Raw genomic sequence first — 24,286 nt, 5'->3', positions numbered from 1 at the left:
GACGAGTTCGGCCATTTTGAATGTTCAGTTAATTGTTGACAGCTGCTTTGCTTGCACGTGTTTCGGCTCTTCGGTCTTCGATTTTTACCTATTCACAAAATAGATCAAAGAACCTGTATCGAATTTTGAGTGAAAAACGAAATTAAGTGCGCGGATGCATTCCGAATGTTGACTGTGTCATACGGAGAAGCTTGTTTATCGGTGGTACAAAATGTTCTCAGAAGGCCGATAACATGTGAACGACGAAAAGCATGTCGGACGCCCGAGCACTTCAACAACAGACGAAAAAATTGATGAAGTGAAGAAAATGGTATTGGCCAATCGTCGAATCACCGTTAGGGAAGTTGCTGAGAACCTAGACATATCGATTGCCACATGCCATTCGATTTTTTTCAATGATTTGGGTATGGGTCGCCACAAAATTCGAGTTGTTGGACTTTGTCCGCGACGGCCCAAATTTGCTCCGGAGGGTCATAACTGGTGACGAATCGTGAGTTTATGGTTATGATGTGGAAACCAAAGATCAATCATCTCAATGGAAGCAGCCGCACGTACCAAGACCGAAAAAAGCGCGCCTAGTTCGGTCGAATGTAAAAGTTTTGCTTACCGTTTTCTTCGCAGGGGTAATTGCAGGGGCGTTGTGCATCATGAGTTCTTGTCACAGGGTAAAATGGTCAATAAGGAATATTGCCTGCAAGTTATGCGCAATTTACGCGAAGCAATCCGCCAGAAACGCCCGGATTTGTGGAAGAACAAAAATTGGATCTTGCATCACGATAACACCCCTGCTCACACATGGTTGCTTGTGCGCGACTTTTTGGCCAAAAACAACACACTAATGATGCCACAGCCACTGTATTCCCCAGATATGGCCCCCTGTGACTTTTTCTTGTTCCCGAAACGGAAGAGGCCCATGACAGGACGACGCTACGCTACGATTGACGAGATGAAGACAGCATCGAAGGAGGAGCTGAAGAAGATAAAAAAAAAATTATTTTTTGAAATGCTTCGAAGATTGGAAAGAAAGTTGGCACAAGTTCATAATAAAGTATATATTAATGAATAAATAAATAATTTTTGAAAAAACACAAAATTCGCGATACTTTTTGAACACACCTCATATACTGGCTGGCCGAAGCCACGCAGAAACCATTTTGGTCCATAGCGATACCAGATCAGAGTCTTTTAGCGAAAATATGCATCACCCAAGCTGCGCGTACTGTTCGCGAATTTTAGTATTGATAAAGTTAAATTATTATGAGAATTTTTTCTGCACACAGCCATGAATTTAGTTTTAGTGACATTAATCTTAAGGTCGTATTTTTTGGTGTATTTACCAATTTCATATAATAGGCTTTGTAGATCTTCCATATTGTCTGCAAAAAGTTTCGCACCATCAGCATATCTACTGTTATTAACAATCAAACCATTATCTGTCTATCGTCCATCTTCTTGTACAAAATCGAATGCCTGTTCTATTCTGTTTTGAAATGGAGCGCGGCTTCTTGTTCTCAAAACCGTATCTTCTCACTATTATGACAAATGCTTCTTATTGGCTAAGTCCAGTTACTGCTATGCAAAAACAATACTTAAGGTCTATATAGTCATAAGCACATGAACACCTCTGCATCTATGTACCTAACGGCCAATTCAGACACACGTATGTGCTTACTATCCTACACCAGTCCTATTTCGGAAAATGTTATAAGTAATTCAGCATTTAAATGAATTACGCGATAGCGAATGTTACCGATTAATAATTGTTTGACTAACGAATTAGGACCAGTCAATTTTCCTACGGGGAATGCATATAGTGCCTGGTATACAAATAAAGGTAATGGCTTTGTTGTGTAAACAAACACGCCTATGCGTGTTATTGTTGTATCGATAACAACTGCAATTTTCCGCATTCCATTTATACGTGTGTGTGTGCTCATATCATACATGCCTTGCAGAGAAATCCACTGGTGGCCTACTAGTAAATTTGATAACAAAATAATCTTGTTTATATTAAAAATAATTCTTTATCTTATGTTCATATATAATTTTCTTTTGTTTTCTTTATACCAGGCTAGATTGAATATAAGCTCCTTCTTTTAAATTTACTAGAAAAAATACATATCTTTAAGAAATATTTCTTCATTTACAATAAGTTTATTAGAAAAAATACATATCTTTAAGGAATATTTCTTCGTTTTTACAAAATGTCTTGAATCTATTAAGCACTTTTGTCACATAAGTAAAGCACCAAAGCATAAACAGTAGCATAGTCGTTGATTTGGTCGCCCGTTAAGCAGTGATGGTAAATGTAGGGAAAATTCCCCACATGTAGGGAAAGAAGGACATATTTTGTTAAATTCTGTAAATGTAAGGAGTTTTCAAGAAGGACAGAAAAAAATTTGAAATAGCGGGAAAAACTAGAAAAGTTCATTTAAAATAAAAATCCGCAGTAAGGTTTCATGCCAGACTTTTTTTCTTTATGGCAGAATACTTTTAAAAGCGTTAATACGGCTACATTGCCGTTTTTTTCTTCGTTAACGCTAACGCGATTTTTTCTTTGCGCTTTTCACTTTTGAAGTAAGTTTGCAAATAATTTAGTTTTAGCTTTTTTTATATTTAAAATTCATATATACTTATATATGAGTTCCTCCTCTTGGACTGACTCTTCGGAGGAACACCAGAAAAAACAATGCAAGTATCGGAAACAAAAGTTCAATAACAAGTGGCTTGTCGACGACAATTTTAGTGGCTGGTTGGAAGCTGTCGCTAGCGATCCATTCAAATGAAAATGCGCTGCGTGCGACAAAGTTTTGAACTGCGGCAAGTCTGATTTTCAGAAGCACGCCGAATCAGAAATGCACCAAAAAAATATGAAGGCAATAAAAAAGACACCTAAAATAAACAGAGTTTTTTAAGAAAAAATCGAGTAAACCAAATAGTTTCAGAAATTTCGAATTAAAACTTAGCATGTTCTTCGCTGAGCATAATATCGCGCTGCAAGTGGTGAACCATTTAATCCCACTCTTAAAAGAAACCGTGCCGGATTCTGAAAAAATAAAAACTCCGCCTTACTTTAAACAGAACTGAATGTAATGAAAAAGTCTAATTTTTAGTCCTTTTGCTGAATTTTTCTTTACATTTGTGCTTATAATATAATAAATATGTGTGATTATAAAAGGTGGCGCAAAATTAATCGGGTGGGTCAAAATTAACCATTCAACTTCTTACTAAATAAAAAATTATTTTGAATGACGGAAATCTTTATTTTGACCCTTACGTGCTCTACTGCTTGTCTGTTTGTATGCTGCAACGGTCTGGCTCACAAGTGTCAAATATGATTGCCGTAGGATGATATTTGCAAATATTATAAATCTTTCCATAATTGATTAATTTTGCGCCACCTGTTATATATAATATTTGAAATAAAATTTTTTTTTATTACAAAGTGTCTTGGTGCTAGTCCAAAACTTAAGCAAATAATTCAATTTTGACGTTGCAAGTGCCTCATTATAGTATAAACACAGGAGAAAAAATGTGGGGAATTGTATAGGGAAAATTTATTTTAGGAGTAGGGAAAAGTAGGAAATTTTTTTGGGCTGTGTAGGGACTTTTCAAAAAATCATTTACCATCACTGCCGTTAAGTAGCCCATCCCTGTGGGCTAGGGATAATATTTCCGAATTGTTGAAAAACTTTCGACATTCCCTGAAGTCAAAGAACACATCAAGAAGTAACCTCCCATATTAGAAGCAAATTCATAACTAAATGACAGGGTTGAGAGAATGCACTTGCACATATTGCGATACCTCAACTCGAGTCTCAGTGTTTTTTAAATAATCAGATGTTGAGCAGCTGATGTAATTATTTTAGTTTTGTGTTTATTTGTTCTAGAGGCTTGTTAATACGAGTATTTTCAACTTGACACACAACTTATTTCTTTCTATGAGTTTCCTTCTTTGTGTTAACCCATCCTTACTTTTCATATTTGTTTGCTATCGCAGGCTTTGGTGACACAATTTCTTCTACGTTATCCCAAACATTTTATCAACATTTCCATTATATTAATTTTTAAGTTACGTTAATTTTTTCACAACAATCTGACCCCTCATGGGCCACCAAAAAAAAAAAAAAAAAAAACGAAAAAAAACCCATACTCTGCTCAGGCCCAATGTAGAATAGCTCATATAGCACTTTACACGTGTAAGAAAATATTGGGTAAAAAATGGGGTCTGCAACCAAAGTTATCCAATTGGTCCTACCCAGCCATTGTAAGAGCTATAGTAACATATGCGGCACTAGTCTGGTGGCCCGCTATAGAAAAGAAATAAATACATACAACCCAACCAAACTATACAAGATACAAAGATCAACATGTATCTTAGCCACAGGAGCGCTTAGCAGCAGTCCCACTGAAGAGTTTTACGTGCTAACACAACCATTATATTTACACATAAAAATAGTCACTACATGCAGCGTGGTGAGACTCAGAGATATAGGAAGCTGGACAACAAAATCGCCACTACTGCTCAAAAACAAATCGGACTTCACAATCCTCAACCTAAACTTCGTGAAAGACTTTACGGTACGTTTTCCACCGAGAGCCGAATGGAGGAAAGGGAAGTGCGATGCGAGGTAGTTGCGATGTCGAAATCTATACCGACGGTTTTAAAATGAAATGTGGGAGCTGGCCTCTATTCGAAGCCGCTCAACTTATTCAAATCAATTCGACTTCCTGACTATGCCAACTTGTTCCAGGCAGAAGTATTAGCAAACAGGGAAGCTTGCAAATTACTATCATACAACACTACAAAGAAATTTGTGCAAGAGTATCTTTTTTTTTTAAGGCAATCAAGCAGCTATCAAGGCCTTAGATTCCAATTCCATTTTATCCAAGTTAGTTTTGCAAAGCGGAGAGGAACTAGAACTGCTTCAAGTTACTCTGATATCGGTTCCCGGCCACAGGGATATAGAGGGTAATGAGATAGCAGATGAGCTAGCAAGTAAATGTTCGACAGAGTAGGCATAGCTGAGGCGGTGAGAGTTGCTACCCCATTCAAAACAATAAAAACATCCACTGTTTCACACTACTATGCGCAAGAAGGTGGAAGCAGTTAACTACAAACCCCATAACAAGAAAAACATGGCCGTCATGCAATAGCCAGAGGACGAATTATCTGTTAAGATGCCCTCACCCAAACATTTCACATATCACTGCAATCTTTACAGGTCACTGGAAGGTAGGGGATCATGCAGCCAGACTTAACCATCCTTTCTATCCCATTTGCAGCAGCTGTCAGGTGGAGGGGGTGAAAAAAAGTCATTTCCACTATTTATGAGAATGTTCAGGTTAAGCCAGAACAAGACTTCGCTCTTTCGGAAAGCCATTTCTACAGCATAGGGATACAAAATTTACTGTTATGCTTGCATCTCACGAAATGGATCTGAAAAAAAAAACACCAGTCTAACGGTTAGACGCGATAGAAGTGAAACCTTCCGTAAAACAAACTGAGAGAGAATGAGACGAAGGCAGCATTAGGAGCGGGATAATTATAGGTTCCTTATAATATTGCTATAAAGTTCATATTTTATTTTCTTCATTTTATTATTATTCATCCTCAATGTTTTCAATTTCAACAAATGATACGAGTGGCTTATGATAGATAAAATATGATACAAATGCTTTGGTTTCGATGTTGTCAACATATCTTTGAAATACCGCGTCAATGGTTGTTTTTGATCGTGTTGTCGATTCAGTGCGATTGTTACACATTTTTAAATTGAATATTGTATTGAGAACGTCAATTAAAGGAACCGCTGTGTCCAATGCAAAATTTACGTTAAAATCGCCACTTAAAATCATTGGAACTTTATTGTAATCTTTTCTAAATATCCGCGATACTTCTGGTGTATACTTTATTAAATTTTCGTGAATGAATTCCGTGATGCTATTTATTGATTTTTTTTTCTGTCGATATTCACGACACTTTTCTGCATTATTTTTCGGCATAATTGCGGTAAATATTTAAAAATGAAAATATTTACGAATATAAAAATACACATGCGGTTGCTATTATGAGCGTCCCCAGCAAAACCTGCGTGACCGAAACTCTAACACAATTACACATATGCACTCGTATTTGTTTGAAAATCGACTTTTTTTTTGGTTCTCCGTCACCTTTGGAAAATGTGTAAACAGTAAGCAAACTTTATTCATATATTTTTCCTCATTTTTGCATCAGTAAAATTAAACAAACGACGTAGCCGAATGGGTTGGTGCGTGACTACTATTCAGAATTCACAGAGAGAACGTCAGTTCGAATCTCGGTGAAAACACCAAAATTAAGGAAAACTATTTTTCTAATAGCGCTCACCCCTCAGCAGGCAATGGCAAAACACCGAGTGTATTTCTGCCATGAAAAAAAGCTCCTCATAAACATATCATAAAATAAAATTAAATAACTGTATAAAAAAAAATTTTTTCTTGTGATTCGAACCAAGGATTTTGCATCGGAAGGTTACATTGCTAGCCGCTCGGCTATCGCGCCATGCTGTCGGCGCTGGCCTAAAAGTTATTTAGTTCGTCGCTACGTGTATATGTAATATTCGTAGCCAAGAGTGTCGCTTTTTTCGTTTCACTTTTTCTCAAATCACTCCCAACGATTCTAAAGAAGTTTTCACTTCAAAAATCAAAAAAAAGGCATCACACGATAACAGATTATTTCAGTAGAAATACTCAACCACTTCAACGACACAATCTTTTATTCTACCGTTCTTTTTCCCCTTCATACTCCAATGTTTTATTCTCTTGCTGGCGTTCAGGTTACACTTTTTTCTAAACCTTTTTTCAAGTCCATGTACTTTTTTCTACAGCGTCTCTAGAGCCCCCATACCTACCATGATTACAGAATGCAGTGGTGTGGCCAACAACTGCTACTAACTATTTTGAAGGAATCGGCAGCAGGGTTATGACAGCAGGGTTATGACAGCAGTTTATTTACGAAAAAACTGAGATTGTGTTGGTGATATATGAAAAAATTAACGCAGCCAATCGTTATGTTGTTTCGTTGCCGTCTGAACAACGACAGATTGGACGACTGTGTGAATACGTGTTAAATGAGCGAGCAGAATTCCGCTGCCGAATCTCCGTGACGTGGCCATTGTACAGACCAATAAGTAAAAACACTCTCAACTGATCGTCAAAAAATGCCCACAGCTGAGATCGCCTGTTTCCAAAATCCTCTTTTATGTAATATGGCTGCATAAAAAATTATTAAAAAATGTCGTACAAATTTAGATATCCTTCAATAACAAAGCATTATTACTGGGTCCGGCACTCGAAGTGTAACCAATTTCAGACCGCTCACGCAGCTGATGCACGGGCATCAAATAGATCAATTCGTAAACTACCAAAACCATAGGGTTTATTTGATCGACCTTTCATACGAAAATTTGAGTCATCGATTTGCCACCACGAGGCAGCACCCGCCACAGATAATGGATGGGCCACTGTAACCCCAGATTGGCGCTCTTCAATCATTTTAATCGAGCCTGGCGTCAAGGTAAATGCGAAATATAATAGGGAAAGTATTCTGGAGGTTGCTTTGAAGCCGCAGGCAGACAAACATTTTGGTGGCAGACCATGGACGTTCCAACAGAACTCGGCACCATCTCACAAAGCGCGAGTGAACCAAGAATGGCTAAAAAACAGCATTCCGAACTTCATAACGTCCACACAATGGCTCTCAAGCTCACCAGACGCGCATCCGATGGATTATTACCTTTGAGCAATTTTGGAGAGCAAGGCCGGAACTAAGAGATTCACCAGTCTCGAGGCGTTGAAAAATGCCATTGACCGCGAGTGAGCCAAAATACCTACAAAGTCCCACTCAGACAGCTTGCGATTTGTTTTCGGACCATCTCAAGGCCATAGTCAAGGCAAAAGGTGGTCATATCGAGGAAAAGTAAATTGATTCTTCATCATCATCTTTTGGCTCTAAAGCTCTTTGTAAGCTTTGGCCTGCTCCACGTGGGACCTCCATACGTCTCGAACGCTTGCAACTTTTTTCCAGTTCATTATCCTAAGTTTCTTGATGTCGTCCTCTAGTTCGTCGGCCCATCTTGTTCTCGGCCTTCCTCTTGCTCTATTCCTCTTGCTCTGGCTTCTACGATTTTCTTCTGCGCCCTCGTACCGTCCATTCTTGTAATGCGACCCAGCCATCTTAACCGCTGCGCTTTGATGAAACGTATAACATTTTCGCCCTTTATCAGTTGATCTAGCTCGTCGTTCCGTCTTATCCGCCACTCGCCGTGATCTTTGATTGCTCCGAAAATTCTTCTGAGTACTTTTCGTTCGAAGGCTTGCCGTTTTGTTTTATCTGCTTCAATTAGCGTCCACGATTCAGCTGCATAGCATAATACTGGTCTAATGATGGTTTTATACAGAGTCATTGATTCTTTATTTTGTATTATTTTCACACATTTTTTACTTTGAATTGCATGAAAGTAATTCTCCAAACTAAATATAATATATGGCCTTTTTAATTGGTTATACTTCGAGTGCCGGACCCTGTATAGTAGGGCGGGTCGATTTAAAAATCGCTCATTGCTCTGTGAAAATCGTATTCTAAGGATCAAAATAAGAAACTTTGCCGAAGGAACCAAACCTCTAAAACGAATTCGGATGTCCCCCAATTTGGGTCGAACGAAAAATCCCACTTTGACCCATTTAGAGTACTCCAATCGAGTCCAAATGTATAACCGACCCCCACTAACTTTGGACGGCCGATCCACCCATGCCAGTGGCACACCCCCTGGAACTCCCCTGGGGGGTTCCCCATACAATCATTTCAAAATATCACCATTTTTGGCCTTTACGTGAGAAAATAAACTAAAAAGTTCGACCCAAATTGGGGGACATCAGAATTCGTTTTAGAGGTTTGGTTCCTTCGGCAAAGTTTCTTATTTTGATCCCTAGAATACGATTTTCACAGAGCAATGGGCGACTTTTTTGCCTTCCCACATATCGACCCGGCCTACTATATAGCTAATAAATATTTTAAAAATATTTTATTTTGTAAATTTTCCAAATCAAAGACATTTTTTTTATTTTTTGATCGATATTCTATTGTTTTTAATGTTAGCATAAAAATTCTGGCAATGTTACCATAGCAGAGCTGGGGATACCACCAAAAAGACCAAGCACTCACACCATCATACACCTAGGTGCCTGTCAAGCTCACACATAAAAAAAAAATGCCAATAAAAAGTTTTTTTACTTATAATTTTAAACAATGGTCGTGACAACCGAAGTTACTATAACAATTTTGCTTCCGATGGCCACACCTGGTAATCTATCATCCTTTATACCTACTACCTCCAGCAATATGAGAAAAATCGACTGTAGGAAAAAAAATACCAGTCTAACGGTTAGACGCGATAGAAGTGAAACCTTCCGTAAAACAAACTGAGAGAGAATGAGACGAAAGCAGCATTAGGGGCGGGATAATTATAGGTTCATTTTATTATTATTCATCCTCAATGTTTTCAATTTCAACAAATGATACGAGTGGCTTATGATAGATAAAATATGATATGCTTTGGTTTCGATGTTGTCAAAAAAAATACCCAAACGGACCGCAGAAACAGACTTACAAATTTCTTCCATTTTCGTCTACTTGTATTCATATAAAAATTTATGTCTCTTCCCACCAAAGCTAAATGTATTAAGTTTATTTCTTCTTGTATTTATTCAAGGCCGAAATCCCGGCGGTACTGCAATACCGGGCCAACCCGTGGCAGAGGTGGAGCAAGCCTCTAAAACACTACGCCCATTTCCAAAAATCAGTTTAACATTTGTTGTCCTCCAATGGAGGATCTATCAGATGTTAAACTGATAAGAACAGATACCACACTACCTAGTCAATAGATTTTCTAATAAACCTTTTGAGAATTACACGCTCACCAAAATTATTTATATCAACATATAATATAACGCTTCGTAACTAAATAACTTTTAGGCCAGCGCCGACAGCATGGCGCGGTAGCCGAGCGACTAGCAATATGAGCTTCCGATCCAAAATCCTTGGTTCGAATCACAAGAAAAAATAAAAGTTATTTAGTTCGTCGCTACGTTTATATCAACGTATAATATAATACTTCGTAGCCAAGAGGGTCGCTTTTTCGTTTCACTTTTTCTCAAATCACTCCCAACGATTCTAAAGAAGTTTTCACTTCAAAAAAATCCCTTTACATATTTGATTCACCCTCTCAGCGCTACTCTTGAATTGGTTACTTATTTCACTAGTTTTAAGATTTTCCTGCAGGGCACGCCTTTACATTTTTATCGACATCAACCAATGCCAGTCATCTTCCAGCGGACTCCATACGCTCTCTTGCATCTGTGTTAGCGCGAGTGCATTCGAGCAAGTGTAAATTGGTGAGCGGCGAAGCACTCCGATCGCTTTGTTTTGATGTAAATTTCGTTATGAATCGAGCGAAGAGATCGTTGCACAGCGTACCGACCGAGTCCAATTGTGCCCATTAATTCCTACTCATAAACATATTACCACACAGCACAAGCGGGCTGACATTCTTGCCATAGTCGTCCAGAAATTCGGTTCTCCATTCATTCTTCAATTACGTTTAGTGTACAGTTTCTTTTTTTTTTTGTTAATTTGTAGTTTTCCATTTTCCATGTTTTGCAATTACATATGCACATAGAGACATATGTACATACACTTATCGCATTGTAGTTCCGACTTTCGTTTCAAGTTCAGCTTAGCTCAGTTTTAAACTGGAAGCCTTGGCATAGATACACCTTTTTGGCGTCATTTTTTTTTTTGCGTTCATTTTTGTTTTTACTTTCTACTATTGTTGTTGTTTTTCTTATTGTTGATAATGGAGAAATTTTACTATTTGGATATGTTTCTACTCAGGCATTTGCAAAGCTTCTGGGGTGCATCGGGTGATTTCTGGCAGGCGCAATGGGATAAATTTATCGATAAAACAGGTGAGTAAAATTTCGAATAGTGGTAAAATCATTCAAAACGTCATTCCTTTGTGTAAATAATGTGCTACTGAATGTGTTACTGACAGTGTGTGTGTGTGTATGTCACTGTTATGCACACACACATACATGCACACGTTTGTGACCGATAATTGTGCCTATGTACATACGCATATCTGCTTTCTTTTGTGTCTAAAGCATTTGTTTGGTGTCTTAAGAACTGGCAAGTGGATTTTGGCGCAAATAGCTAACAATTTGATTTATTGCGCAATCTATTGTCGTGAACGGTACTCTATGGCAGTTGCCTCATATTATTAATTGACATTCGACCACCTAGAGAAATCGCATAGTAAGTGATAATCCATGTTATCGCTGGTATTATTTTTGTTATAAAATTATAGTTCGTAAGACAACAAAAACCGTATGACGGAAAGTTTTACACTGTACAACATTTTTCAGCGGTGTCACGCCTTTTCTTCCATATATGGAAGAGAGGAAAAATTTTATATGGAAAAAAAGAAGGGCCTAGCGCCGTAAACAGAAAAAATTGTCAAAAATCAACGGTATATTGTAGTCATTTGAAACTTGCACTTTGTTATAGTAAAATTCAATGGGCTAGAAAATTGCATACCCAGAAAAATTCTGAAAATTTTGCTTAAATAGAAATTGAAAGTTTTAATGAAATTTTAAAAAATGTCGTAGAAAACTTGAAACTTTGTGTTAAATTGTTTATCTATACTAATATTATAAAGAGGAAAACTTTGTTTGTTTGTTTGTTTGTAATGAATAGGCTCAAAAACTACTGGACCGATTTTAAAAATTCTTTCACCATTCGAAAGCTACATCATCCACGAGTAACATGGATTTTATTTTATTTTGGAAATAGGGCTCGAGATATAGGTCAAAACGTGGACCCGGGTAACCTTCGGATGTGTATGTACAATATGGGTATCAAATGAAAGCTGTTGGTGAATGCTTTAGTACATAGTATTTTTCATGCCGCTCCATGACTGGGGTCTCGAGATATAGGTCAAAACGTGGACCCGGGTAACCTTTGGTTGTTTATGTATATAGCTGTGCTCATAATTATGAAAGAGGTCTAAGTCAAAATTAAAAAAAAAGAGGTTGTCTGTAAAGTCGGTTTACTGACGATAGTTTAACGTGACAACGTCATAAGAAAATATTGATGGAATGGTTGCAATTTTCAAAACAAAATTTTAATTTTATTTGTTTGATAGATATTTTGTATGGATATAGAGGAGGAGGTAAATGGAATTGCAATGGAATAGGTCAAGTTACATTTACACAAACGTGAAAAATGACGAAACATTTATCAAATTCATGAAAGATATCTTCAATTTCGATTGTGCATCAGACGTTAATAAGTCAACAACACTAAGAGGCACCATCATCGATTTGCCTTTTTCAAGACACTTTACACTCGAAACACTCCCTTTCATTTCCTACTTTTTCTATCATCGCCCTATTCTCAACAGAGGAATGGTTCATTACCATGCACACAGGAAGAAGGCATATGCAAATACAAATATGTGAATTTATATACAAATGCGCATATACATACATATACATACATATATATGCTCACTCAAGTAGGACAGAGCCAGATGTCGAACGTTGCCGAACGCGGGGGCCGATTGTGCTCTTTGTCGTTCGTTCCGCGCTCTCGCTTGCAGTTCAAGCACATTAGCTTACATTTGCTTGCATACGGAATAGATCTTTACATACAGATTTGTTCTTTTTGAAAATTGCGCGAAATTGTATATGTATATGCATGTTTATATACATATATTAGTATACAACATATCTTATAAGGTACATACATATATGGTAAATATTACCATACATTTTTTCCTTCATATATAATAAAGAAATTAATAATAATAACATTAAAACAACAGGTATTATTAACAAACTTGGTTTTATTTTAAATTCTTCAAGTGAATCAAATTAATAATAATCAATAAGAAGGCATATGCAAATACAAATACATGAATTTATATATGTATTGTACATATGCGCATACACATACATATATACGCTCACTTAAGTAGGAGAGAGCAAAGATGTCGAACGTTGCCGTTCGGTAAGGTAACACTAATGAGCAAGGTAACGACACATTTTTTCGTGCGTGCAGCCGGGTAAATCGAATTATAAGACGTTATCACGTCAAAAAAAATTTATCACTTATTTCACATCCACGTTATCTTAACACATTTGCGACGGATGACGCCCAATGTCGTCAGTTAAGATTTTCCCTTGGGGGAGGATGACGCTTTATGTCGTCATTTAAGTTATCGTTTAACAATTTTCAAAAAATGTCACTTTTCAAATTCAAATTATTTTACAATACTATACAATTTACATATTTAGTTAACAGAAACAAATGACTAGTCGGTAATGTATCAGGTCAGTCCATAAGTTCGTGCGTATTTTACCCATAATTTCACTTTTGTACGATTTTTGCATAAAAAAAATTATTCGCGGAATATAACGGAACTATTTATATTTTCTTTGATATATTATGCATTCAACAAGTGATTTTAATCAAGGATAGAAGCACGTATTGTTAACAAATAAAATGGAATCTTCAAACGCGTATAAGAGGCATATTTTGTATTTTTTTATAAAAGTGGTAAAAATGCAACAACTGTTGCTGCAGAAATCAACACTGTTCACAGAGAGGATACCGTGAGTGTAAGGACTGCGCAAAAGTGGCTTTCAAAATTCCGAAGTGGTAACTCCGACGTGGAGGATGCCCAGCGCGCTGGTCGTCCTGAAGTCTTTAACTCCGACGCCTTGCTCGAACTCGTGGAAGCTGCGCCAAATTTGACAGTCGATATGATAACTCAGAGGTTGAATTCATCGCATGGTATAAGCACCTGGTTCAGTTGGGAAAGGTTTCAAAGCTGGGAAAATGGGTTCCGCAGAGACTTTCCGTCGCCAACCTTCAGCAGAGAGTGTATGTGTGTTCTCAGCTGCTGCAACAGCTTGAAAATGAAAGTTTTTTAACCGTATCGTTACTGGTAATGAAAAATGGTTAGATAAAGATGAAACACCAGAACCGACCCCTAGAGATGGCCTTCACCCCAAGAAGATGCTCCTGTCTATTTGGTGGGATATGACCGGTATTGTTTATTATGAACTTCTGGAACCAAACCAGACGATAACCGCTGATTATTATTCCCATCAGCTATCAAACCTGAATGAGGCACTTAAGAAAAATCGACCGTCTTTAGTGAATAGACGCAAAGTTTTGTTTCACCACGACAACGCAAGACCTCATACCCCAAGGCAAACATTAGGCAAGCTGAACGAACTCGGATGGGAGCTAATGCCGCATCCACCATACTCTCCGGATATTGCACCTTGTGATAATCACCTCTTCGGTGGACTTCAATCCCATATGAGCAACAAGAACTACTCCTCAAAAGAAGCTATAAAAAGGGATATCGAAGCATATTTTGACTCCAAGGGCAACAGATTTTTTGAGCAGGGAATTAAAAATTCGCCTAAACGTTGGGAAGACATTGGAAATCATGAAAGAAAATATATTATTGATTAATAAATACCTTAAACATCTTTTTTATTAATTTTAAAACCACCTTTAAAAACGCACGAACTTATGGACTGACCTGACAGTAACAGCAAAAACTACGGTAAAAAACAAATTACAAAATATAAACTATTACAGTAATGAAGTAAAAAAAAAGATGGAAAATAAAATGAGATAGCAAAAATAAAAGAAGATAGAGAAAGATGGAGGGAGAGGGAGCGCTCAAAGTGGTGGATTCTGACAGACGCATCTACAGACTTTGAGGTTAGAAGCCAAATTGCTCGTGCTCTGTGTTCACAATAACATACAGTAATTTTTGTAATGAAATGTTAACCCAGTATCTGCTTTGCTACTGAGACTGAAACATTCTCTTCGAGACTTCCAACGACATAAGAACAAATCCAGTCTAAAAAGTATAATTTATAGAAATTTATTCAATAATTTCTCATTTCTGAATAATAAAAACTAGGTGTGATATTTTTCTAAAAACCCTCAAAATGGAGGAAGAGTTTCTTTTGGAGACATATGAAGATTCATTATCAAATATCGCTGAAAATGAAAGTGACAGTGAGGATTCTGATATTCAACTTACGAGGTATGTTAGAAAAGTATCGGACTTTGTTTTTTATTTCTAACACCTGACAAATTTGAATTACACGCGCATGCATAAGCAGACCTGTAACCTTCCTGCACATACATATGTGAATTTTTTCCCGCCTGTCGCTAACGTCAGTTGCTGTCAAGCAGTGTGAACGTATCATGGTATTTAGTGCTCTCGTCGGTTTTTGAATACAAGCAAAATGACGGAACGATTGGAGCAGCGTTACTGCATCAAATTTTGCCAGAAACTGGGCGATAGCCAGGTGGAAACCATTCGAAAGATTCGGACGGTTTTCGGTGACGATGTTATGGGCATCACACAGATTAAGGAGTGGTTCAATCGGTTTAAAAACGGTCGCACATCGGCGGAGAGCGAGCCACGCTCTGGTCGCCCATCAACATGCTGAAATGAGCATGTCATTGCCAAAGTGAACGCTGCGGTGATGCGGGACCGTCGTGTGACTATCCGAGAAATTTCAGAAGAGATAGATATCAGCACTTTTTCGGCTCACTCCATTGTGACCGAAGATTTGGCCATGAAGAGAGTGGCGGCCAAATTTGTGCCGAAGCTGCTGACGGATAGCAAAAGGTGTTGAAGTCTCACAGGACATGCTGGACTCCATAAAAATGATCCGGAATTCCGTCGAAAAATCATCTTGAGTGATGAGGCCCATTTCCACCTCGGTGGATTCGTCAACAAGCAAAATTGGCGGATTTGAGGCTCAGAAAATCCAAGAGTTATTGTTGAAAAGCGTCTCTATCCTCGACGTGTGACTATTTTGGTGCGGTTTATGGTCCGGCGGAGTCATTGGACCTCACTTTTTCGAACATGAAGCTGGAGCAACAGTTACAGTGAATGGATTGCGCTATCGAGAGATGATTAACGATTTTCTATGACCAGAATTGGATGGTATTGATCTGGACAATGTTTATTTTCAACAAGACGGCGCTACTGCCACACAAGCAACGAAACCATTGATCTTTTACGGGAATAACACTTCTTATTGGAAAATCCTTTATAAATAATTGACTTAAAATTAACTTGAGTATCTTGAAAAGGGGGACAAAACTAGAATTCAACATAAACATGCACCATAAGTTTCTTAAATTATACAAAAATTTACTAGCAAAAATAGTCCTGCATTTCCCAAGCAGTGTTCTGATATTTATCATCGTTGATTTCTTCCGTTTGATTGAAAACCAAAAATTGCTTTAAGACAAAGTCCCCTCTCTCTTCCGCGCCCGTCTTTCTACGAAGGACTTGAATGACACAAAATGTAAATATAAAGTGGCATTAACATGGATGAAAATTACTCCCTCAAATAATATTGAAAAGGTAGACCACAAATTTTTGGTATAGGGTCATTGCTTTCAACCGAATGACCGTGATTTCGGTTTGATAGAATGAAAATAAAAAAATTTTATGGAAATAAAAATAAAAAACCCAGAGCAATATTATGAATTGATAGAAAAGTGTAGAAGGAAAAAATCATGTTCGGTAAAACGAATGTCGCAGCCGGATTTTATGTCGACGTAGTCACTAGAAGAATCAATAACAAAAAGAGTTAAGAATACCGCGTGCGAATTTGTCTCTTGGCTAAAAATTTAATGGATGCGTTTCTTGAAAAACTAATCTTATAAAATGTTCTACAAAACTTCTTTAGATGATTCTAAATCCCACGTTTTGGATCTTACACCTAAAAGAGGAAGACCAAAAATATACGAAAATATTAAATTACTTCCATAAAAAGGAAGTCCAAAATAAACGAAACTGAGCTAAAATAGAAACGACAGGAGCTTTGTTCTGATACCTTCGAGTTTATTTATTCAAAATAGTCGCCACTGCCCTCGATACACTGTTTTGCGCGATCGAAAGAGTGCTTCAGATCATTGACCGGAATGTCCTTCAGGATGTCGGCACAAGCCTTTTGGATGACCTCTATGGACGCAAAACGTTTTCCTTTCATTGCCAAATAAAATTTTTCGAATAGGTAGAAGTCACAGGGAGCCATATCAGGCGAATACCTTGAGTGACTGATGGTTAAAAAGAGATTCCTAGTCAAAAAATCAGTCACAAGAATGGATCGATGAGATGATGCTTTATCATGCAATAAACGCCAGCTTCCTCCTTCGCGAAATCAGGATTTGATTTTTGACTTCTCCAAACTCGATTTTTTGGTTGGTGGCTCGTCTGCGGCCTTTCATTCGGCACTTTGAAACACCACGTTTCATCACTCGTTACAATGTTGTAAAGGAAGTTCTCGTCTTTTCTCGCCTCTTCAATGAGGTCTTACGAATGTTGAATTCTCAGCAATTTTTGGCCGTCAGTTAACTTACGCGGAATGAAACGTGCACAGACCTTTCGTAAGCCCAAATGGTCAGTTAAAATGCGATAAATCGATGTTTTGGAGATACTCAACTCCGATTCCATGAATTTCAACGATGATTTCGGTTCATTTTTGATAAATTTACCAACAATTTCGATGAAGTTTTCCGTGGTTACTGATTTTGGACGGCCCGCCCCGTACGTGCATTGTCATTTAAGTCCTCACAACCATCTCTGAAACGTGTAAATCACTCATGAACTCTAGCACGAGGTAGATAATCATCGTCATAAACGTTTCTTTTCTTTCAAATTTTTCGGTAAACGTTTTACCAATTTTAAAACAAAATTTGATATTAGCTCTTTGTTCGAAAGAGCCAGTCTTATTCATTTTGGATTTCACCCTATATAGCGGGGTTCGAAGGTTTGAAGGCCGAAATTGCAAAGAAACGTGCGTATATGGCAAAGAAAAAAAATTTGGTTCAACAAGGCAACACACGCGGTGTCACAAGTCAATCAAAAAAATAGCAAAACTACGTTAATTGAACTTCGAAGCAATCCGCAGCGTTCGCCAGATTTGCCTCCCAGCGACTACTGATTGTTCGCAGCCATAGAAAAATGCTCGCCGGTAAGAAATTTCACTCGAATCAAGAGACTATCGCTGAAACTGAATCCGTAAAACTAATTTTGCACACGAAAAAGTGTTTTCTTTGTTACACCCGGGACTTTTTAGCCCATGTGTTACTTCCTGTATTGAAAATATCTCTGAACTATTTTTCAATTTACAAATTTTACCAACTATGAGTTTCGTAAGACCAACAAAGCAATGCCTGCCAACATAAGGTCAGTGGAACCAATGCTGTGTGTGTTTCCTAATCTTTTTGTTGTTATTTCATGAAGACATTAGGTATAAATATTGTATGTCTAAGAAAGTTTTTATAAGCTGTATTGCCACTTGACCCTTGCGACAGTTTTGAAGTTTTTATGCCATTAGCGACTTTTATGTTGTTTAATATTTCGTCTGCTTCTAATCGTAATCGCTTTGTGTCCATTTCATAAAAAATAAGTAGAAATATGTTTTTACATACAGACAATCTATATATAGTAAATGTATACTCATATGCATTAGACCGGAGTGAAATACGTAAATTTTTTCAAATCATATCGTAATAGCAGGGAAAAGTTGCTACATATCAATACAAATTCAGGAAAAAAAAGAAATTTCAAATCGGTTAATATCTTCCGTTCGCGCATTGCATTTAAAATTTACAAATTTTATAATAAATTGAACAAATATTCGAAAAATTGTAAGAGGTGGAAATGATGTTAGATAAAGTACATTTTTTGTAGACTATTACAACATCAGGTATAGTTTGAAAAGAAAAACGTCTACCGCTTTATCAAAGCCCCTACAGACCCTGAAAAGAAGTGGAAAATGTCATTTTTTGTATAAATTTACGTAATTGCGGGTGGTTAGTTTCTCTATTTTAATTTTTGTAGAAGTTTTGTACAGCTCTTGGCCCGCCCTTTTTGGACGACTCAGAACTCACCGCGTGAAGGTGACTGTACTACGAGTTCCACCCACTCCCTTCCCAACCAACCAACCAAAGATGAAAAATTATTTATTCGGGAGTGGCAAAGTCTGCTTTAGTGTCAAATTGAGGCATAACTGTACGAGAAGTGAGTGCTGCTCTTATAAACCCATCACATCTCTCGTTCCCATACACTTTTGAGGACGCTTGAGTTACTAGTTTTACGCAACGCTCCACAGCTTGCGTATGGCATGGAATATTTGTTAAATCTATGGTTAATTTAGGTTTTTCTTTATCAGAAATTAATTGCAAGATATCTTCAGAAGAAAGGCTGTCTAAAATTGGGGGGCAGGTAAGTTTCATTTCAGACCAATTAATTAACTCAAAATGTTCATTTGCTTCAAAGTTCAGTTTAGGAACCAAAAAGTTTCTAATATTTTTGTCTTTTGAAGGGATTTCTTTTATTTTCAGAACTCGCCTCAATCCAAGATCGCGGACATGCTCTCTGTCATCTACCACCATAGAAATTTGATTTCTAATGGCGGTATCTTTCTATCTTTAGGGCATGTGCAGTTGATAGTTACCGGCCTGGGACAAATACACTTGTCAAAGCTTCTTTGACAAAAGCAATTGAGTGTCATCTCGCACTTGCAGGACGAAATGTCAAATAATGTACTTGAAGATTGTTCAATAAAATCATTGTACTTCTTTTGTTTCTCAGGTGTGTCTTTGTCCCTTGAATAAGATTTACGAAGAGTGTAGTATCGATCATGTAGATGTTTAATCTTTTGTACAACTCTTGTGTGGGAAACTATTGGAATCGAAGCCTTGGAATAAAGGGGCTCAGTCTGATGAGCTACAGTATCTGCTACAACTGTGAAGCTTAACTTCTGACCAGAACTGGCAGCAGAAGATTCTACTGACATTTTGTACCTCACTTCTTGCCAACATTGTATAATGTCGGTATTAGTGGGAAGGACCGATGACAGCAGTGGTTTAGGTGCACCAAAAAATGGGCAGTGTATGTCCTTACGAGTAAGAGACATGAATAAAATGTTTCAAGAGATTTAATGTTAAGTAATTGTGTAAACTATGTAATTCAAAAGAACATCGAATAGAATTTTTTTTGACCAAACAGCGCTGTTCGACAAGAGTGAAAGCAGAACTGGTAATGACCAGAGAGTACTAGCTCTTCCGTGCACTTCGTTTATCGGTATGCCAGAATCAAAAGCAAAATGAAAAGAAAGACGATGGAATACAAGTAACCACATGGAAGACGATCTAAAGCACAGACGTGTTGTAGTAGCCGTAAGCCGCTTTCACGCAAGCCTCATTTGGCATAGGCTTCCTTAGTAGATTTGGTGTAAAATTGGTAAAAGTTAATCGCTCAGAACCACAGAAATGGATAGATTAGTAAATTAAAAATCTACTACTCAATGCTGAAAGTGCTATGTATAAAAAGGGAGCTCGATCTTTAATCATTTACAACTTCTACAAGTTTTCGTAAATCAGCTAGATTTGGGATAAAATTTGTAAATTTTAAATGCAATGCGCGAACGGAAGATATTAACCGATTTGAAATTTCTTTTTTTTCCTAAATTTGTATTGATATGTAGCAACTTTTCCCTGCTATTACGATATGATTTGAAAAAATTTACGTATTTCACTCCGGTCAAATATGCATGGGCTTATTTGACTTATCTTTGTTTATTATTCCGCACAAAGTCTACGTACAGCAGAAAATGTACAAGGCACATAAAAATAGATATGCATTCTTAATTATGTATGTATGTATGTGCATATATGTATGTATGCATGTAGGCAAGAACCTAATCTACTTTTCTGCGCGTAATTGTGATGGTCACGGTCATTTTCCCTCTAACTAAGCATATGTACATACATACATACATACATATGTGCATAAGCCGCAAAGAAAAGGGTACACAAAAAATAGAAAAACTCTAAAAGCTTTTCCCCACCTCCGTTTAGAATAATAGAACGAGCCCCATTTGAGTATTCACATGTACAATATGATTACTGCAGACATGCAAGTGTGTACAGTAACACCTCGATGCAACAAATCTCGTTATAATAAAAACAGTTTCGCATGTTTACAGTGTCATGAAGGTTTTCATGCACAAACACTTAATAGATATAACGAAGAAATATTAAGTTTCCATGCTATTCATGTACAAGTGCCTTTCCCATGGCACACTCGAATTTTTCAACCCTTTTTCTACACGTTGCATTTAATTAAATTGTGTTCAAAATGTTGTTAGTGCGATTAATGACCTTGGAGTAATTTTCGATATGGGGCTTTCTTTTATTAAGCACGATGGAGAGAATAATAAGATGGCGCCAATCGTCGGACCGGTACTTTGCTCTCAGCGAACTTGACGGAATCGCTGTGTGTGTGTGACGACGAAGTTGTGCAATTACTGCGTGTGTTGTTTGTGTAGTTTCTACTTCTTCTTGCATTCTTGTTGGCATTTTCACATCTCTCACATGCAACTACACCAATGTGGCGCTATGCACTCTCTTCCAGCATTCTTGTTTATTAAGCAAATACCGATTTACATTTCATTCCATCTCATTTATTTCAAGTGTAAAACATAACACTCGTTTTTGCAGACCCCTTAAAGCTAATATGAGCTTAAATTACAAAACATTTGTACGTAGTTAAATAAATTAAAACGAAAAAAGTTTACAAATTCATAAAATTTCTTCTCTGACATGGAAAAGTCAAGCGGAATAGAGCTCGAGTTCTCATTGAATTCTCTTAGTGCGCAGCCAATAGGAGCATTACGCGCATAATTCGTGTTAAACAATCAGAATCTGAAATGGGTAAGCATTGCGTAGAGTTCTGATAGGAATATAAAAGTAAATGCTCCATAACAGAGATGAACAAACCATTTCCCTTTCTGAGCCAACACACGTCTCCAGCCAGCCGAAGTCTAGCAGCAGAGAGAGCGCTGCGTTTGCCTCAATTTACGTAATAATTTATTGCTGTAAGCATTATTATGCGATGCACGAAGTATTGACAAATTTTATTCAAAGCTTTCACAAAACAAACGATCTCGATGAGGTCACAAAAATAAGAAGAATGTTGGTAATGAAACAGATGATAAGTAGTAACAGATGACACGCATAGTGCAAACTTCAACACTTTACAAAAAAAAACACAAATCAAAATAAATAAATAAAATTTCTCCTTTAATTACACTAAAAACAAAAGACAGTGAGAGTATAGACCTTCCACTCTCTAGAGCCTTGAAATTTATTAAAAACAAACGAGAATTATGGAAACGAATAGAATTTGAGATTTCGACGTGGATTTTAAAATACCGTGAGATTGAGACATCCTACGGCATTAGTATACGAAAAGGTGGTGTGTTCGCGTTGAATCACACACAGTTCAAAAAAGGTCCTAGAAGCGCAGCTGGACAAAAAGCTTCGAAAATTGACTTCGAAAAAAAATGAATGCAATAGTGTATTGATAATTACCGAGCATATTTTTAAAACAATAAAATCGCTTTCAATCATTAATGTTTTTCCATTGTTAGCCCAAAAATACAGAGTTTTCCAATAACAAGTGTTATTTTGAGAGATGATTCGCTAAGGAGAGTTGGTTAACGATTTTGTATGGCCGGAAATGGATGGTATTGATCTGGAAAAAGTTTATTTTCAACAAGACGGCGCTACATGCCACACAAGCAACGAAACCATTGATGTTTTAAGGGAAAAGTTTCCGGACCGTGTTTTCTCTCGAAGAGGTGATCACAATTGGCCACCGAGATCTTGTTATTTAATACCTTGTAACTTTTTTCTTTGGGGCCACGTGAAAGAGAAGATCCACACCAACAGCCCAGGGTCGATTCAAGACCATCTTTGAGAAGTTCATGACCCACTTTGCAATTCGGTTATGGAAAATTTCATGAAAAGGATATTGTCCTGAAGCGTGGTCGTGGTGGTCATTTGCCTGATGTTAACGGCATACCTTCCTCTTTATAATGAAATAAACATCCGATCATTTATATACATTTTTTTTTTGTCGGGACAACTAGCAAGTGCAGCACTCAGACATTAATTGAGTCCATTGTACTACACTTGGATTCCCTTTTAATTTTCTTTAAAAATCTACCCGATCTCCGAAGAAATCTGAGTAGATCTTGTGGTGCCAAGGAGCCAAGATGGTCGCTTCTTAACACATCAGTGCCAAAGACCTCAAACCTGATTCGAGCGAAGGCGGGGCAGACACACAGGAAGTGGTCCGCCGTCTCATCCTCCTCTTCACAAGCTGGGCAGAGTACACTGTCTGAGATGCCCAACCTTTCCATGTGCTTTGCCCACAGAAAGTGGCCCGTCATCAGTCCAACCAGCCGTCTGCACTCCCCTCTGCTTAATGATAGAAGGGTTTGCGACAGTCGATCGGACATGACAGGTAACATCAGTTTTGTCCATCTGCAGCCTCTCTCAGCCTGCCAAGCTCGCTTGTGGGTGGTAGTTACCCATTTGCTAACCGTGGCCGTGATGGCCGCAGAAAGGAGTGGCAAAACGGGCTCTGGGCCAAAGGAGTTGGCCTCAGAGCCCATCTTAGCTAAGGAGTCAGAGGTCTCGTTACCCGCGATACCCACATTTCCCGGGACCCATGTCAAGCTATTATGTCTACCGACATAGTTCAGCCTGGATTTACAGGACTTCACTGCCCCTGATGTGGTTGGAGGGCTGTCTAAGGCCATAAGCGCAGCTTGGCTGTCACTGCAGACACATATAGATCTGCCTCTCCATCGTTTTTCCACAACAAAGTTCATCGCTTCTTGAACTGCATACACCTCCGCTTGAAACACAGATGCATGCATTCCAAGAGCAAAGTGCAGTTTTGTCCCGCTGGATTCCACGTAGACCCCAGATCAGGAGCCATGCTCGGTCCTGGAGCCATCCGTAAAAATGCGAAAACAGTGTTTGCCGGGCTCATTTTCTGAGTCTCCCCACAACTGAGCCTCTGGTAGCACTACACTGTATCTCTTTTCAAGTACGACTATTGATGGCATGGAGTCAAGGGGCATGGAGAGAATCGTTGGATCGATGTCCATGCCTTCTCTGTGTTCCAATGCCGGACAAGGGCCGTACCAGTTCCCACTGTGTTTACGTCTGCAGATGGCCTTCAAGGCCTCTCCTTGGATGAAAGCATCAAGTGGTGGTAAATCAATCAGAGCATCTAGTGCCGGGCCTGAAGTAGTCGGAAAAGCTCCG

General features: G+C 38.0%; 1 protein-coding gene and 1 non-coding gene across 2 annotated transcripts in view; one reads left to right on the top strand and one right to left on the bottom strand.

The window, feature by feature from the left end:
* Positions 1-24,286, top strand: part of LOC129237371 (fatty acid hydroxylase domain-containing protein 2) — a 34,483-nt gene that overhangs the window by 4,998 nt on the left and 5,199 nt on the right. The window contains exon 2 of the mRNA XM_054872066.1: positions 10,934-11,007. Coding sequence (XP_054728041.1) covers positions 10,934-11,007 — 74 coding nt within the window. The remainder of the gene's footprint in view (positions 1-10,933; positions 11,008-24,286) is intronic.
* LOC129239831 (U2 spliceosomal RNA) lies at positions 9,744-9,937 on the bottom strand. The gene has a single exon (XR_008581957.1). It is a non-coding gene; the product is annotated as a U2 spliceosomal RNA (small nuclear RNA).

The sequence above is a fragment of the Anastrepha obliqua genome, chromosome 2 (assembly GCF_027943255.1).
Source record: "Anastrepha obliqua isolate idAnaObli1 chromosome 2, idAnaObli1_1.0, whole genome shotgun sequence".
NCBI classification, from domain to species: domain Eukaryota; kingdom Metazoa; phylum Arthropoda; class Insecta; order Diptera; family Tephritidae; genus Anastrepha; species Anastrepha obliqua.
The sequence above is the reverse complement of the archived record's forward strand: the minus strand, read 5'-3'. Positions and strand labels throughout refer to the sequence as shown.